This window comes from Piliocolobus tephrosceles, chromosome 12 (assembly GCF_002776525.5).
Source record: "Piliocolobus tephrosceles isolate RC106 chromosome 12, ASM277652v3, whole genome shotgun sequence".
NCBI classification, from domain to species: Eukaryota; Metazoa; Chordata; class Mammalia; order Primates; family Cercopithecidae; genus Piliocolobus; species Piliocolobus tephrosceles.
In genome coordinates this window covers 116,263,604-116,279,950 of record NC_045445.1, presented here as the reverse complement: position 1 = coordinate 116,279,950, position 16,347 = coordinate 116,263,604, and the positions used below count along the sequence as shown (strand labels likewise).

The following is a 16,347-nucleotide window of genomic DNA, read 5'->3' as shown; positions in this document are numbered from 1 at the left end:
TTTCCATTAGGTTCTTGGACAGAGAGATAGTGTAAAGCATAGCAACAAAACAAAACACAGGCTTTGGAGCTTGACACACGTGGACTGAAACCCTTGTTTGCTTGCTTTCCAGCTGTGTGGCCTTAATCTAGCTATTTCCCCTCTAAACTTTGGGGTCCTTAATCTTTAAAAATTATCTATAACCATATGTTCTTTGAAATTATTTTCAGGATAAAGACATATATGTTAAAGCTGCACATATATGTGTAGCTTCTACACATTCAACAGTAGGACTGCAATGGAAAAATTTTACTATAATGAATTATAAATTCTATTCTATTGTAATATAGTACATGAAATAATAAACATACACAAGAAGCATAATACAGATTAGATTTTCTTTTTTATATTGCATTTATATCTGATTAACTTCCTGCAAGTCAGGAAGTCAGGAATAGAAACAATTCTTTATTCCGATATTTGAACCACCACAGTAAAGAAAAAAGAAAAGCCTTATTTTAATAAAAGCGGCTCTGGATCTAAATGACTACCTGTTGATTTTTTTCATTCAACATTTGTGTATTTAACATCTTGACTTTATGCCCAGATCTGTTTCAGTGTGCTAAAGAGGATGAAAAGCACCTGCTTTTGAGAAAAATTCCTCTTTCTCTTAATTCTTTTTTAGCTACTACCACAACTCTGCCAGCTGTCACCAATAGCTTTGAACTGAGGGCATTCCCAGACTCTCCACACTGGCAGCAATGTGGAGGGCGTAGGAGAAGACATGAGTGGTAGGGGGTGTTGAGACCCTCGTGTTGGGGAGAAGGAAGTAGGGCAGTGCTATGAAAGATGAGTATCTCTCACGGCTTCCATCACACTTCCCCTGACCCGCTCCTCTAGTTTTACTGATCTCCTTAATATTCTGCCATCTTGTTCCTACTTCAGCATCATTGCTCAGTCTTTTCTTTCCCTGCCTGGAATAATTTTCCCAGAAATACACCAGGCTCACTTCCTCACTTACATCAGTTTTCTGATGTTCTCTTAATAGACAAGCTTCCCTGACCACATGATAGACAATAATGCCCTCATCATGTCTCCCTGCTTAGTTGTTCTCTGTAATGGTATTTCTCAAACGTCAATGTGCACAGGATTCACTTGGGGATTCTATTAAAATGCAGATTGTGATTCAGTGGGTCTAGGATAGGGGTCTCAGATTCTGCGTGTCTAACAAATACCCACTGACATCAATCTGTAGACTACACTCTACAGTACTTACAATTATTGAGACAGTATATATTTTCTTCATTAGTTTATTACATATATTACATAAAACATATATTACAATATATGTTTTGTGAAAGGAGGGACTTATGTTATTCTATGCTGTACTCACAGCAACAGTATGATGCTCAACACATGGAAGTTAATAAATATTTATTAAGTGGATGAATTATATATGTTGCTGGAAATCAAAACCGGAACTTTGAATGTATTTTTCTTATAGACATTATTGTTACATTTAGATAAAATACACATTAAATGAATTTCAGTGCCCTGGTTTTGGAGCCTTCCTACCATGTGTAAAGTGGCTTATATGGGACATAAACCTGTAAGTTCAGAGTTTAACAAACTTATAAAGAATCATTGGAACATAATCTCTTCATAGAGTTTATGTTTGAGTCTGAGGCTGAACATGTCAGGGACAGCCAGAAAACAGACACCAATAAATGATACTATAGGAACAAACTATGCATATTCGCTGAGGGAACCAAAAATTAGAGCTCATAAAAAGAAATAAACCTGACATAGTTAAATATAACCCTGATATAGCAATTTTAGTGTCCCAGATTGACAAAAAGAAAAAACAAACAAACAAAACCATAATGCTTGCATATCTTTTCAAGTCTCCAAAGTCGTTAAATCTAACTCTGATGACTTCTGAGAAATCCCAGGGGACACATGAGATGCACTGTCCTCAGATTGTAGGGCTTCTTTTAATCCAAGCACGATTTATGCCTTCTAATGAATTATGATTGTGCTACCCCAGCGGTGATTCTTCCAGTTCAGTATTTTTCTACTTGACATAAAATAAAAATCAACTTTACCTGAAGAACCAGTCACTATGCTTTAATGCTTCAATCATTTGATCTTTGAAAAGTAGACAAGGCAAAAAAAAAAAAAAAAAAAACCAAAAAAAACACCCAAAGATGTTTTTAGTTCTGCCTAATTATAGAATGGTACAGCAAAGAAGTTTTCTGGCTTTTTTTCCCCTGAGAGTCAAAGCCAGCATTAACATTGCCATGAGAATGTATGAATACCTTCTATCAACAACTGAATAGGAAGGAAAATAAAATAGACTGAAAATATGCAGTGAAAACAAAAGTTAAAACTACAGCTAAATGAAGAAATATTCCTCCCCCAAGTCAGCTTGTGGTCCTCACAATCCATTTTTCTTTTATTTGAACTAAAAATGGAAGAGCTCTTAAGTTGTTTGCAAATGGGACAGGGAGAGGTGCTAGTAGGACTGTGTGTTTCTGTGGTTTCCATGATTCTTGTAGACATATTTGAAGAATACTGTCTAAATGATATAGGATTTGTTGAGATGGCATCTTCATGTAGTGTTAGTGGATAATCTGGCAGTTCACCCTGAATCTCTCTTCAGGGACAATGCACACATCCTTGGATGCTAGGAATATTGGTTGTTAAAGGTGTTTCTTACTAAGAATTGCCTTCGGCCTCAGAAAACTTGTCCAAGTTGTCCTTCCACTGTCAGGCAGCAGCCAGCCCATGGCCAGTGGCTGGCTGGATCAGAAATACAAAGTCCAGGCCCACTGCCTGTAATTCAGGACAGCTCCGCAGAGCCAGCCCAGGCGTAGGGCTCCTGTGAGACTGGCTTAGGCCTCTGTTGCAGCCAACTCACGTTTCAGACTCTCCCACAATCTCCCTGGTGCTCTTCTCTTCCTTGTGGGTGTATCTCCAGAGAACACTCCCCATATCCCATTGTCATACAACACTTTGAATCAGAGTCAATTTCCAAGGAATATACTCTAAGACTTTTTGCACAGTCAACAACACAAAGGTTTATCTCTATCTTCAGAATTGAAACAAATTTTCTCTCTCACCCAGACATCACTTCATAGTTGCGCTTTTGAACAAATAGCTAAAGCCAAAGAGAATGGGATCCAGTATACTTACAGGCTCCAACAGTGGTCAGTCCAGGAGCTAGGTCAGGTTGCTTTGCCCTCAGCTCTTGAAGTAAATGGTTTACCGCCTTCCACTCAGAGCTCAGGTCTTCTAACTTCCTCTTTAATAGAAAAGCATACACATTACTTATTCGATTAACACTCTGAAGATAACTTAATTCATGAACATCTTAATTCATTTGGTGAATATATTATTGAATTTCTATTATATTTTTTACTTCTAAATTAACTTTAGTGGGTAGAATTTCTTTTAAAGAAATTATAATTATTTTAGCCAACCACCCTACAAATATTTATCGATTGCTCCATATAAACTCTCTAGGCATAATTTTATTTTAAGGAAGTAGAGTGTAAACATTAGTGAAAACAAACCAACACAAAACAGTTCCCTCTCAGCAACTGGCTTAATTCTTGAAGAGTATCTATTGTGGTTGCATACTAAAATTATCCAGATCACTTTAGAAAAATCCTAATGTACTGGCTCACCCCTAGTCAATTATATCAGAATCTCTTAAAGGGAGGAGCTGCAGTGGACATGGAAATATGCTACTCAGAGCCCCCCTTCAAGGAAAGACTCTTGTTCTAGATGATGGAAATGATGTCAGTAGACATTCTTCAGCTGTCAGTCCCTTCAGGGACTGCCTGAGCTGCAGAGAGCTGCCTTGTCCAAGGTCATGCCTTTTCCCCGGCAGCCCTCATTCAGTGACTGATCAACGTCAACGTATAAAGGCTTGACTAATTTGGCTTAAAGCAGGACACGTTTGAAGTGGTAGTTCAGCTGCAGAGCTCCCCGTGGCATAAGCCAAGCCTGTATTTGGCCAGTGGTGTGCTGGTAGATGTATATCAACTGGATCTCTGATCTCAGGGTGTTTAAAAACACCTTGTGTTTAGCGTTTGCCAATTTCTGTGGTGTAAATATTCCCACCACGGTTAAATTTAAATTATCAAGAAGAGAACATCAAGTGCCTCAAAAAATGCCTGGCAATATAACAGTAGGCCGTCCTGAGCTGGTTCCACCTCACTGGTTCAGCTAGCTATACGATAAGTTATAGCCAGTAGAATGTGAGCAGAAGTGTTGTTTGTCAGTTTGGGGCTGAGGCTTTGAAAAATTTAGTGAGGTTTCTATCTTTTTTTCCTTTCCATTGTTGGAAGCAGAAGACTCTTAGGTCCTACAGCAAATCTTTACAACTTACTGGGGAGAGAATTAAGTCCTAATGCCCTAGAGCAGTTGTTCTCATACTTTAGGATCAACAGAATCACCTGGAGGCCTTGCTAATTGCTGCATAGCAGCCCCAGAGTTCTGGATTTAGTAGCTACTGGGTGGAGCCCAATAATCTGCATTTTTAATAATTTTCCAGGTGATGTTGATGCTGATTGTTCATGACAAAATCCTAAGTATCTATTATACCTAATCAGTTACCTGAGCATTTATCACAGACCAGTTATGTACCATTCTTGAGAACATAACAGACCCTCAGATCATTTTCAACAGAATTTCATTCTCTTACGAAACCCTAGCAAAGAAAAGCTACCAAGGGAATGGCAGGCAGAGGAAGAAGATGAACAGGACCTAGGTTTCTGCAATAACATATGTAAGAAGGCTGCTTGACTAGGAAAACATACGCTGGGTTGCCATGTGAGCAAGAAAAAAACTCCTATTGTGTTAAGCCACTGAAATATTTAGTTCATTACAAGCAGCAATACCTTGCCAGTATAGTAGCGCTAGTCACAAAAGCTTTACCAGTGCCTGTAAGAGATAATAGCTGCATTTTTATATCACTGTACATGCTTATGCTTATGTTATAAGGAATACAAATAACTTTATTGATGTCGGGTTTGGTTAAAATAAATATATTAGCAGAAATTGCATTTCTAGTCTGAAGAATCAGAGTTGGAAAAGAGCCAGAAATTACAAACTCTTTAAAGTAAATAGGAATGGCAATGAACCCAACCAAACCGGAATGTTTTATACACATTGTAGTTTAATGCTAATCATTAATTTAATGCTAATCATTTCAATGAAACCATTTATTTATTCCAGAAAAAAAAATTTTCGGGTGCTACTCTGTGCCAGACTTTGTGCCAGTTACTAAGTTCACAAAACTGAAGTTAGTAACCTCTAAGCATTCACAGGCATGTAAGTAAATTAGAACATAGATTTTAGGAAAAAAATAATGATTTCAACAAGACACCTTGGGGGGGAAGAGAATAACTCAGCCTGGAGAGGTCAATAGGTTACCCACAAAAGCTAACATTTGAACTGATTTTGAAAGATGACTAAGAAGTTTTCAGAAGGGGCCATTCAAGTGCCAGGTGGAGAAAGGGCATTTCAGACAGAAGGAAAACCACATGTAAAATGGCAAGAGGTATTGAGCCTTAAAAAAAAAAATGCATTGTGTCCTGGCTATCTAGACTACAGTGTTTATAAGTAATGATACAGAGCTGCAATAAGGCAATTTATTAAGGCCTTGTAATGTGGGGTTATCAGATTCTCTTCTAAAACCACAGAGTAGATGGAAGTGTTTAGAGAACTAGAGCAATATGATACGATTCGTGTTTTGCATTGTGGAGGCTTTATCAGAAGGGTGCAGAGATGTGAGTTGCGAGGCTAACATGGTAATTGGAGTGGGAAGCGGTCAGCTGGACTGAAGGCTTTGGCCATACAGAAAAAGGTAGAGGTGTAGAGGGGTGTGTGTGTGTGTGTGTGTGTGTGTGTGTGTTTATTTTCTTGCCTTTGATAGTTGAGATTTTGAGCTGGTAAACGACGAAGAAAAACTTTCCATCAAATTGTTTCTTCCAGTTGTGGGATATGAGGTTTCTCTTCAAATAATCTGATCAATCTTTTATTCTTTAATTCATAGTACACCCCCCCACACACACACTTTTTCTCCTTTTTCCTTTTTGCCTTTGTTAGATGCCCAGGCACGCCTCAGTACCAAGCGTTATCAGTACCAGCTCACATTCATTTACTTATTTGGAAAGAGGACTAACTTTCTAGCTCATTACAGACACCCCTTCCCCTTCCTCTCCACTTGATTTTACGTGCCCACCCTATCTTAAACAGTCAAATGTTTAGCCAACCGGGATTAGTTTAGATTGTATGACCCGACCCCAGCCAATGGGGAAAGGGTACAGGACTTGCATCAGGAATAAAGGCTCTTGTGCCCCTTTGTTCAGGTGTGTTCTCATGGCAACTGGCCAAGGAGGCACCCCTTTGCACAGAAGTAAAATTGCTTTGCTAAGAATCTTTTGTTCGAGTGTTCAATTTCCTTAGGATTTTGAGCCTTATTCCTAAAACAGTCTACCCTGTCAGTGTGTGTCTTTCCAGTCAAGACTACATGCCCTTTGCAAGGCAGGACTGAGTCTTCTATGCCTTGTATGGTATTTTCTTTATATCCAATCCAGTGCTTCCTAATAAGAGGAGTTCAGTAAATATTTCTGAATTGAATAAAATTAAATAAAAATGGCTACTTGAATAAAGGAAAAGAGAAAGAGATAAATGAGTTTCTTTTTCCCCAACTTGACTTCAATGTGAACTACACACCATGAATGACTATATACATATATATGGTACTTGAGGGAGCCTATGTAGGTTTTCCAGGTGTGCAATCATTTTATTAGGCTTATTTTTTCTTTTGAGACAGGGTCTCGCTCTGTCACCGAGGCTGGAGAGCGGTGTCAAGATCTCGGCTCACTGCAGCCTTGACTTCCTAGGCAATCCTCCCACCTCAGCCTCCTGAGTAGCTGGGACTACAGGTGCATGCCACCCTGCCTGGATATATATATATATATATTTGCATTTTTATGTAGAGATGGGGTTTTGTCATGTTGCCCAGGCTGGTCTCAAACTCCTGGACTCAAGCAATCTGCCCATCCCAGCCTCCCAAAGTGCTGGAATTACAGGTGTGAGCCACCATGCCCAGCCTTATTAGCTTTTTATAAGTCCTGAACCAAACTGTATTTAAAAAGTAATCTCATAGACTAGGGTCACAAATTCAGGTCCCTATAGGGACTAGGTTGCAACAAAGGGAAGAATAAGCCTTGTCTAAAACAGAGAGCTGTAACTTCAGATGTGGCTGCTGACTGCCAACAGAAAGGTGTGCATAAGTTAAAAAGCAAAAAAAAAAAAAAAAACAAAAAACAAAAAAAAAAAAAAACAGAAAAACAAACAGAAAACCCTGCTGATCATATTCCCTCACCAGTGTATACTGGAGAACTTTCTCTCACATTCTTAATTAAGGTCATAAGGAAGTACAAGAAAGTTTGTTGGTGCATTGTGGGAAATTGAGGACAACATGGGTGTGTATGTGAAAGACATGGATAAGGGTATATGTAGAGCAATGTGGATGGATTTTTTTTATTTTTTTGAGATGGAGTTTTACTGTTGTTGCCCTGGCTGGAATGTAGTGGCGCGATCTTGGCTCACTGCAACTTTCACCTCCTGGGTTCAAGTGATTCTCCTGCCTCAGCCTCCCAGTAGCTGGGATTACAGGCTGGCACCACCACGCCCGGATAATTTTTGTATTTTGTATTGCACCATGTTGGCCAGGCTGCCTCCAACTCCTGACCTCAGGTGATCTTCCCATCTTGGCCTCCCAATGTGCTGGGATTGCAGGCGTAAGCCACTGCACCCGGCCGTGGATGGATCTTTAAAACACAATTATGAATGTTTGAAAAGCTAAGAAACAAGATGCATAGTACAATGTAGCTTTTATAAATTTAAAATATACTTATAAATAATATTACATATTTTAAAAGGATAAAGCAGAAAAAAATGGGAATAGAGATATTGTCACATATCAGTAATTTTGCTAATTGGTTATTAAACATAACCATTAATATAAATTAAATTTTATAAATATAAAACTGTGCTAAGAACAAAACATAATATATAGTAAGAATTAATCACTTCCTAATTTAACTGTCATCAGTGCTCTTGAGATTATATCTATTGTGTCTGACATCAAGTCAAATCAAGGCTTTCAATGTTTTTATCCAGAATGCATGATGTTAACATTTACTAGCATATCAATACATGTAACTTTTTTATTTATTAAAAATCAGTCTTGAACCTAAAAGCAAACAAAATATAATGCCTCTGATTAGTCAGGAAAACCACCCTTGAAAGTCATCACTCATGGAAGATATTTTTCTGTCCTGACATCAGAACCTAAACACTAAAAATTAAATATTGTAAGACACTAGTGAGTAATATATTTGATCTTCTGGTTTCCCTGTGAAGTTTCTATAATTCTACAAAGACAGAATACTAAAAGCAATGAGAAGTAACCATTCTGATAACAGAAAGTAGCAATAGAAGACAATGAACATAAAAAACTTAAAACTGAGAAATGTGGAAATTTTAGTCATTTATTGATGAAATGACAGTTCAACATGTGATAAAATCTCATCCTATGCCATTTAATTTATAGGAAATCACCTATATGTGCTGAGAGAGAGAAAAGGAGAGACAGTGATAGATTTGGGACTGATTTAAATACTGCTGGGGGTATGCCCATCTTTCTACTCAGTAAGCATATTGACCCTCAGAATGAGTGGATAAAGAGAGATCAAAGTTTGCTGTTTCTACCAGTTGACTTAGGTTCCACTTTCTTCTCATGGTGTAAGTATCTCAGTGATTTGAGTTTGCTGTAATATTTAAAGGTATGTATTTATCTTACAGTCTAGCTTCTAAAAGCAAATCAACCACTTCAACTGGGTCTCAACTGAAGAAACAGTGCTTTGAATTTCATGTTCCTCATATATCACTGTATCACTAAACAGAGCAAAAATTGATGTGATAACGACATCCCTGAAAATTAAGAAAAGTTAATTTACATTGGGATTTAGAATCAGAAGTCTTGAGTTTCATTCCTAATTCACTGGTTGTATGATCCTTGGAAAATCAGATGGGTCACTAAGATTTATCATCCTTGAAACATGGATATAATACTACCACGTAACTCATAGCTTTGTTGGAGAAACTAAATGAGATATTTTATATAGTAAAAACGCTGTGAACTGGAAAGCACTATAAATTTGTTGGTCAGATATTATGCACTGCTTAATGAAGCAAAACAGAAGATATTCAAGAAAAGGTTTCACTAAAATAGTTACAATAACAATTTTTCAGTGCTTTATTAAAGGCCTAGGTTTTAGTTACCTAGCAAATAACATGTTTGTACATGCAATTTCTCTTTTATTAATACATAAACTCTAAATAATCTATCCATTTGGTCAAATATTATCTTTCCCACTCTTATCTCCAGATAGGTAAATGAGGGGTTACTATAATCTCTAATGTAGAGGTGGATTTTGAAAATTAAATGGCACTCTCAATGTACCACAAATGTCTGAGGACGCTGCAATGGGTCGAAGGTTCAACAAGCTCAGAACTGTATAATTTCTAATCTTTTATAATTATTAGCAAATACTTATGAAATGACTACAGTTTTTGATTTGGCTGGTCACAAAAACAATCTTGCTACTTTTTCAAGAATTTGTTGTACTGTAGAATTGAAATGGATTATTTATATATTATGCAAGTTCTTTTTTGTTTTGCTTTATTTTGCTTTTCACTTCTCTGGCATTTGCCCATGTTTTCAATTCTCTCATCATTCAAGCTGTAAAATTCATCTGCATAACAGAAAAATGTTTGGCTGTAGTAACTAGTAAGATGTTCATCATATAATAATCTTTAAGCAATGCTCAATAAAAATCTGTAAAAGGTAACATTTTGCTATACATGTTAATCATCTATAAGCAAATTTAAGGAAATCAAATATGTACTTAAGTCCCAACTTATTTAAATAGCAAATCAGTGGGATAATAGTTATCAAGTCCTATTCTTGACTACATCTCTATAATTTTAAAACTTTGAATATGCTAACTAAATTGCAGGTCCAAGGTTTTCCGCACAAGAGCTCCAAACTCAACAATCAGAGTGAATTCATGTTCTACCAAAATGGATAAACTTTGGGAGTACCTTTTTTTTTGTAAATGGAAAAATTAGATTCATTATAGCTGACTTTTGCAGCTGAACATTATTCTCCATTGTATATACTTTGCTTGAAAATATTCATTAAATGTTAAGACAGCTATATCAAACTACGAAATTTCTTCTTTATGAAGAACAGGAATTAGTTACAAGAAAAAGTGATTTCTGAATATAGCTTTCCTTTTAAAATTTAAAATGGATAAATATTTAAGGTGATAGATACTGCAATCACTCTGATTTGATCATTATATATTATATGCTTGCATCAAAATATCACTTGTGGTAAAAGGACAGAAAAAGATATTCCACGCAAATGGGAACCAAAAGCAAGCAGGAGTAGCTTTGTATCAGACAAAACAGGCTTTAAAGCAACAATAGTAAACAAAAGATAAAGAAAGACATTGTATAATGATAAAAGGATTAGTTCTACAAGAAGATATTTACTACAATACTCAATTTATATGCACCCAACACTGGCGCTCCTAGCTTTATAAAACAATAGTACTAGACCTAAGAAATGAGATAGACAGCAACGCAATAATAGTGGGGGACTTCAATACTCCACTTACAGCACTAGACAGGTCATTGAAAGAAAAACTCAACAAAGAAACAATGGACTTAAATTATACCCTAGAACAAATGGACTTAACAGATATTTGCAGAACATTCTTCCCAACAATTGCAGAATATACATTCTTATCAGCAGATGAAACATTCTCCAAGACAGGTCATACAAGAGGCCACAAAAAAGTCTTAATAAATTTAGGAAACTCAAAATCATATCAAGTATCTTCTCGGACCACAGTGGAATAAAACTAAAAATCAACTCCAAAAGGAACCCTGAAAACTATACAAACACATGGAAATTAAGCTCTTGAATGATTTTGGGGTTAACAATGCAATTGAGATGGAAATTAAAATATTTTTTGAAATGAATAGTGACACAATTTATTACAATCTCTGAGATACAGCAAAAACAGTGCTAAGAGGAAAGTTCATAGTGTTAAATACCTACATCAAAAATTCTGAAAGAACACAAATTGACAACCTAATGTCACATTTCAAGGAACTAGAGAAACAAGAACAAACTAAACTCAAAGCCATCAGAAGAAAAGAAATAACAAAGATCAAAGCAGAACTAAATGAAGTTGAAACAAAAAAATACAAAATATAAATGAAACAAAAAGCTAGTTCTTTGAAAAGATAAACAAAATTGATAGACCATTAGCAGGATCAACCAAGGAAAGAAGAGAGAAGAGTCAAATAAGCTCAAGTAGAAATGAAACTGGAAACGCTCCAACCTACATCACAAAAATACAAAAGATCATTCACTACTACTATGAACACCTTCATGCACACAAACTAGAAAATCCAGAGGAAATGGATAAATTCGTGGAAACATACAACCCTCCTAGTTTAAATCAAGAAGAAACAGAAACCCTGAACACTTCAACTGGGCGCGGTGGCTTATGTCTGTAATCCTAGCACTTTGGGAGGCTGAGGCGGGCAGATCATGAGGTCAGGAGTTTGAGACCAGCCTGGCCGACATAGTGAAACTCCGACTCGACTAAAAATACAAAAATTAGCTGGGCGTGGTGGTGGGCACTTGTAATCTCAGCTACTTGGGAGGCTGAGGCAGGAGAATTGCTTGAAACCGGAAGGTAGAGGTTGCAGTGAGCCGAGATCATGCCACAGCACTCCAGCCTGGGTGAAAGAGCAAAACTCCATCTCAAAAAAAAAAAAAAAAAAAAAAGTAACCCTGAATACATCAATAATGAGCAGCAAGGTTGAATCAGTAATTTAAAAATTGCTAAATAAAAGCCCAGGACCAGATGAATTCACAGCTGAATTCTACCAGACATTCAAAGAAGAATTGGTACCAATTATACTGAAACTATTTCAAAAGATAAAGAGGGAATCCTCCCTAAATCATTCTATGAAGTCAGTATCACCCTAATACCAAAACCAGAAAAGGACGTAACAAAAAAGAAAGCAGCAGCACAAAAATAGCAGCAAAATTTCCAATTGTAAGATATGGAACTAACCCAAGTGTCCATCGACCAATGAATGGATAAAGAAAATGTGGTATCTATATACCATGGAACATTACTCAGACATAAAAAGGAATTTCTTTTGCAGCAACTTTAATGGAGTTGGCGGCCATTATTCCAAGTAAAGTAACTCAGGAATGGAAAACCAAATACCGTATGTTCTCCCTCATAAGTGGGAGCTAAGCTTTGAGGATACAAAGACATGCAGAGTGATATAATGGACTTTGGGGACTCTAAGTGGGGAGCTTGGGAGTGAGGTAAGGGATAAAAGACTATTTATTGGGTACAGTGTGTACTGCTCAGGTAATGGATACATAAAAAATCTCAGAATTTGCCACTATAGAACTCATCCATGTAACCAAAAACCACCTGTACCCCCAAAACTACTGAAATTATAAGAAATAAGCAAAATATCACTTGTAGCCCACATATAAATATGTACAATTATACATATATAAAATTAAAAATAAAAAATATTTTAAGAAATTAAGAGTTTCCTAAGGTAGCTACAATTGTGGTTGCTGTCTTGCCTCATATTTTGGGATATTTAAAAAATATTAAATGACTTTTATGTTTTCTATCATTAAGATAAGGAAAAAAGCCTTCTAGAAATATTATTTGATGTAGAATAAGGGAAAATAATGTATTTGTTTTATACAATCATAAAAATATCATTTGTTTAACAAAGTAAACTAGAATATAGTTTAAACTCTGAGTTTGAGATTTTCAAAATTTAAAAATATATCTTGTGTCAATGGTTGGCATGTAATTAATATCTGCTGAATAAATAAAGGACTCTACCTACGGCTGTACATATACAGGCATACATTTGAATACTGTAATTGAAACATCTATGTCTCTTTGTCTCTCTTTTTAAGTGTAATTAATACAACTGAGGACAAGAGGTGAAATTCAAAACTCTAAAATGCTTTCCTAATTTCAGCATGAGCTACTGAGCATATGAGACTTTTCACTCCAATCTTCTCTCAGAAAAGAAAGTTGGCTCATATTCAAGACTTTATACTACCTCTTCTGTCTCAATTATTTTATTCTGAACCACAATGTTGTATATTAGCCTGAAATAACCTCAAGAGATGTGATGCTTATATAAGTATTCTGACAGAATTTGCTTAATTAAAAAGGGAGGCAAAGCAAGTTGATAAATCTTGAGCAATCATTCCTAATGTATAGCTTCACAATCACTCCTGGCAGAGACCATTGTAAACAAGTCTTTTAAAGAATTTGTTGAAAAGCCAAACAATTTAAAAAGCAAAAACAATATGTGAGTCTATTGGGAAAATTTAAAAAATCACATCTGGCTGGGTGTGGTGGCTCACGCCTGTAATCCCAGGACTTTGGGAGGCCGAGGCGGCCCGATCACCTGAGGTCGGGAGTTGGAGACCAGCCTGACCAATGTGGAGAAACTCCATTTCTACTAAAAATACAAAATGAGCCGGGCGTGGTGGCACATGCCTGTAGTCCCAGCTACCTGGGAGGCTGAGGCAGGAGAATCGCTTGAACCTGGGAGGTGGAGGTTGCAGTGAGCCAAGATCGTGCCACTGCACTCCAGCCTGGGTAACAAAAAAGCAAAACTCCGTCTCAAAAACAAACAAACAAACAAAACTCATATCTACGAAAAATGAAAAAAACAGTTGTCCTAATATTCTGTGAATGGGTATTGAAGTTTGGGATTAAAAATTTCAGTTATAGCATTGAGAACGTGAAAAATGGCCCTGCTGGTAGCTGGCAGCTGGCAGCTAGCTAGGCCATGATGGTCCCAGCTGGATGTTAAAAAACACTCGTAGAAATAAACTAGGCAGACACAAGGCCACCCCATGGCCGTGTTTGAAACAAGACAGAGACAAGGCCTTTCTGCTATCACAGAAATGACTCATATGAGGCACTGCTGCTCCTTTACCAATGACGTGTCTAGCCCTACTTTAATCTCATCTTCTAGATAAACACTAAGATACCTAATCACTACATTGACTCTGTTTCTTGAAAGCATCTAATCCAGAAATGGCTTCTACTTTCTGAATTCCTCCTTAGAATCATGCAGCCAGCTGAGCTCTGTAAGAAGCTTTTTCCAACGCCCTCTTACTGAGATGCCCACACTCTGTCTGAAGTGTTTTATGCTCTTGCTGCAACAAGGTAAATATTCTTAATTTGTTGATTACAGGTATGTTGCTAGTAATCTTGGCCAGAGGGGTTTCAGAGTATTATGTGGGGATTCAAACAGTGCCATATTACAATAACTTAGCAAGGTGATGAGCTCTAGAATTCTAGAATATACATATGGAGCATTTGAATGAAATTGTTTCATAAAATATAAATGTGCCAGGTATTTCTAAATGAGTGTGTTATTTTATAAAACGTAAGACTGGAAATATGGAAATGCTACTCAATTAAGAAATTGAATATAATTAGAAATTTGACAATCTCATCCATATTTCTAAATGTTTATGTTTACAAGTTGCCCAAAAATCTATTATAATTTTTTTCTCTTCTCATTGGGAAAGTGAAGCTCTCCTTAAGTTTATGCATTGGGATTAGCATTTATTCAACCTCTTATACTCCAAGACTTTTTTTCAGTTGTAAAGCAAACCTATATTTTTAAAAAATAAAATGTTACTATGAATTTACTTATAAATTATTAAGTATTTCTAACATTGTTATCTTCTTTCTAGAAGTCCTCTCCCAACTTATTCTGGTGTTATTGGCATGGGAATTGTGCTTACTAAATGAGTCAGTCAAAATAGACTTGTTCATTTGAGGGGACAATTTTTATCTGTTATCTCTCTATTGATTTCTGTCGCTATAAGTGAAGTTACACCAGGTAAACAAGATTGTATGCATGACAGATGATTTATGAAATCCAAGTATTGTTTTAATGGTAATTATATTGATTTCGGCAACATTTTGACCAATGAAATACCATTCGACCTGCTATACTGTGAATAAGTCTTGAGATGCACATCTGTTGTGAGTAATATATTAAAGATTGTTAGGCAAAAAATAAACCCTAAGGAAGTTTTTAAAAATGTTAAGATGTTGATGTTGGCAGTAGAACAAACTCATTGGAAGGAAAAAAACAGCTTAATCTAGTTAATTAACAACAAAACAGCTGGGAAAATGAAACATCCCTGGTTGTGATTGAATGTAATTGAAAATGACTAATGATGCTGTCATTTTGCAGCTCATATCTGAGGAAATGATGCCTGGAAGATTATAATTGCCCTCTTGACCATTTGTCTACAACAATTATTTTGTGTTAAAGGTTGGGATGGAACCCTTTGGCCAAACACAGAAAGGTCCTCACACCTTTTTCTGTTACATTGAAAAATAATTCAAGAGCAGTAAGTAAAATTAGGTTATGTAAGTAACATTTTTTGATAATATAAAAAGTTAGCAAAGCAAACCAGCTGGCTTCATTTTATCACTTTAGAAAGTAATCAAGACATTTAAAATTCCATTAATGCTCTCAGTTCTAATACATGGCAGGTGATGTAAGCATTGAAAGTATATGAACACATTTTTAAAAGTTAACTGAAAGTGTAGTTTTCTAACTTAAGTTAAAAATGAGTATGAATACAAGAAAATGGCGCCTAAATGCTTAAGTTCAAGACAGTTAAAAATACAATTTTATAATAAAAACCAAACAACAAATGGCTTATTTCTTTTGTAGTTTATATTGTTGTTACTCATAGCAGTAGTTTTTGTTGCTTTTAAACTGGTAAATGGGGTGCTATTGAGGACCTCGTTATTACTCTATGGAAAATGGAACACATTAAAAATTATTTCATCTATGGCACTAATGTAATACATTACACCAAAACTATAACTTTAGCAAAATTTTAAACAACTTATATAACTCATATAGTCAGTCTTCAATAATTTCTGAAGTTAAGATGAAGAAACAACATACAAATAAATAAAAGTATGTGTGTACGTATGTTTATTGCGGCACTATTCACAATAGCAAAGACTTGGAATCAACCCAAATGTCCATCAGTGACAGACTGGATTAAGAAAATGTGGCACATATACACCATGGAATACTATGCAGCCATAAAAAAGGATGAGTTTGCGTCCTTTGTAGGGACATGGATGCAGCTGG

At 36.2% G+C, this 16,347-nt stretch overlaps 1 protein-coding gene across 1 annotated transcript in view; it reads right to left on the bottom strand.

The window, feature by feature from the left end:
• The window catches only part of DMD (dystrophin), a 2,292,995-nt gene that overhangs the window by 698,524 nt on the left and 1,578,124 nt on the right, over positions 1 to 16,347 (bottom strand). The window contains 1 exon segment of the mRNA XM_026451980.1: positions 3,175 to 3,283. Within this exon segment, the coding sequence (XP_026307765.1) occupies positions 3,175 to 3,283 (109 nt within the window).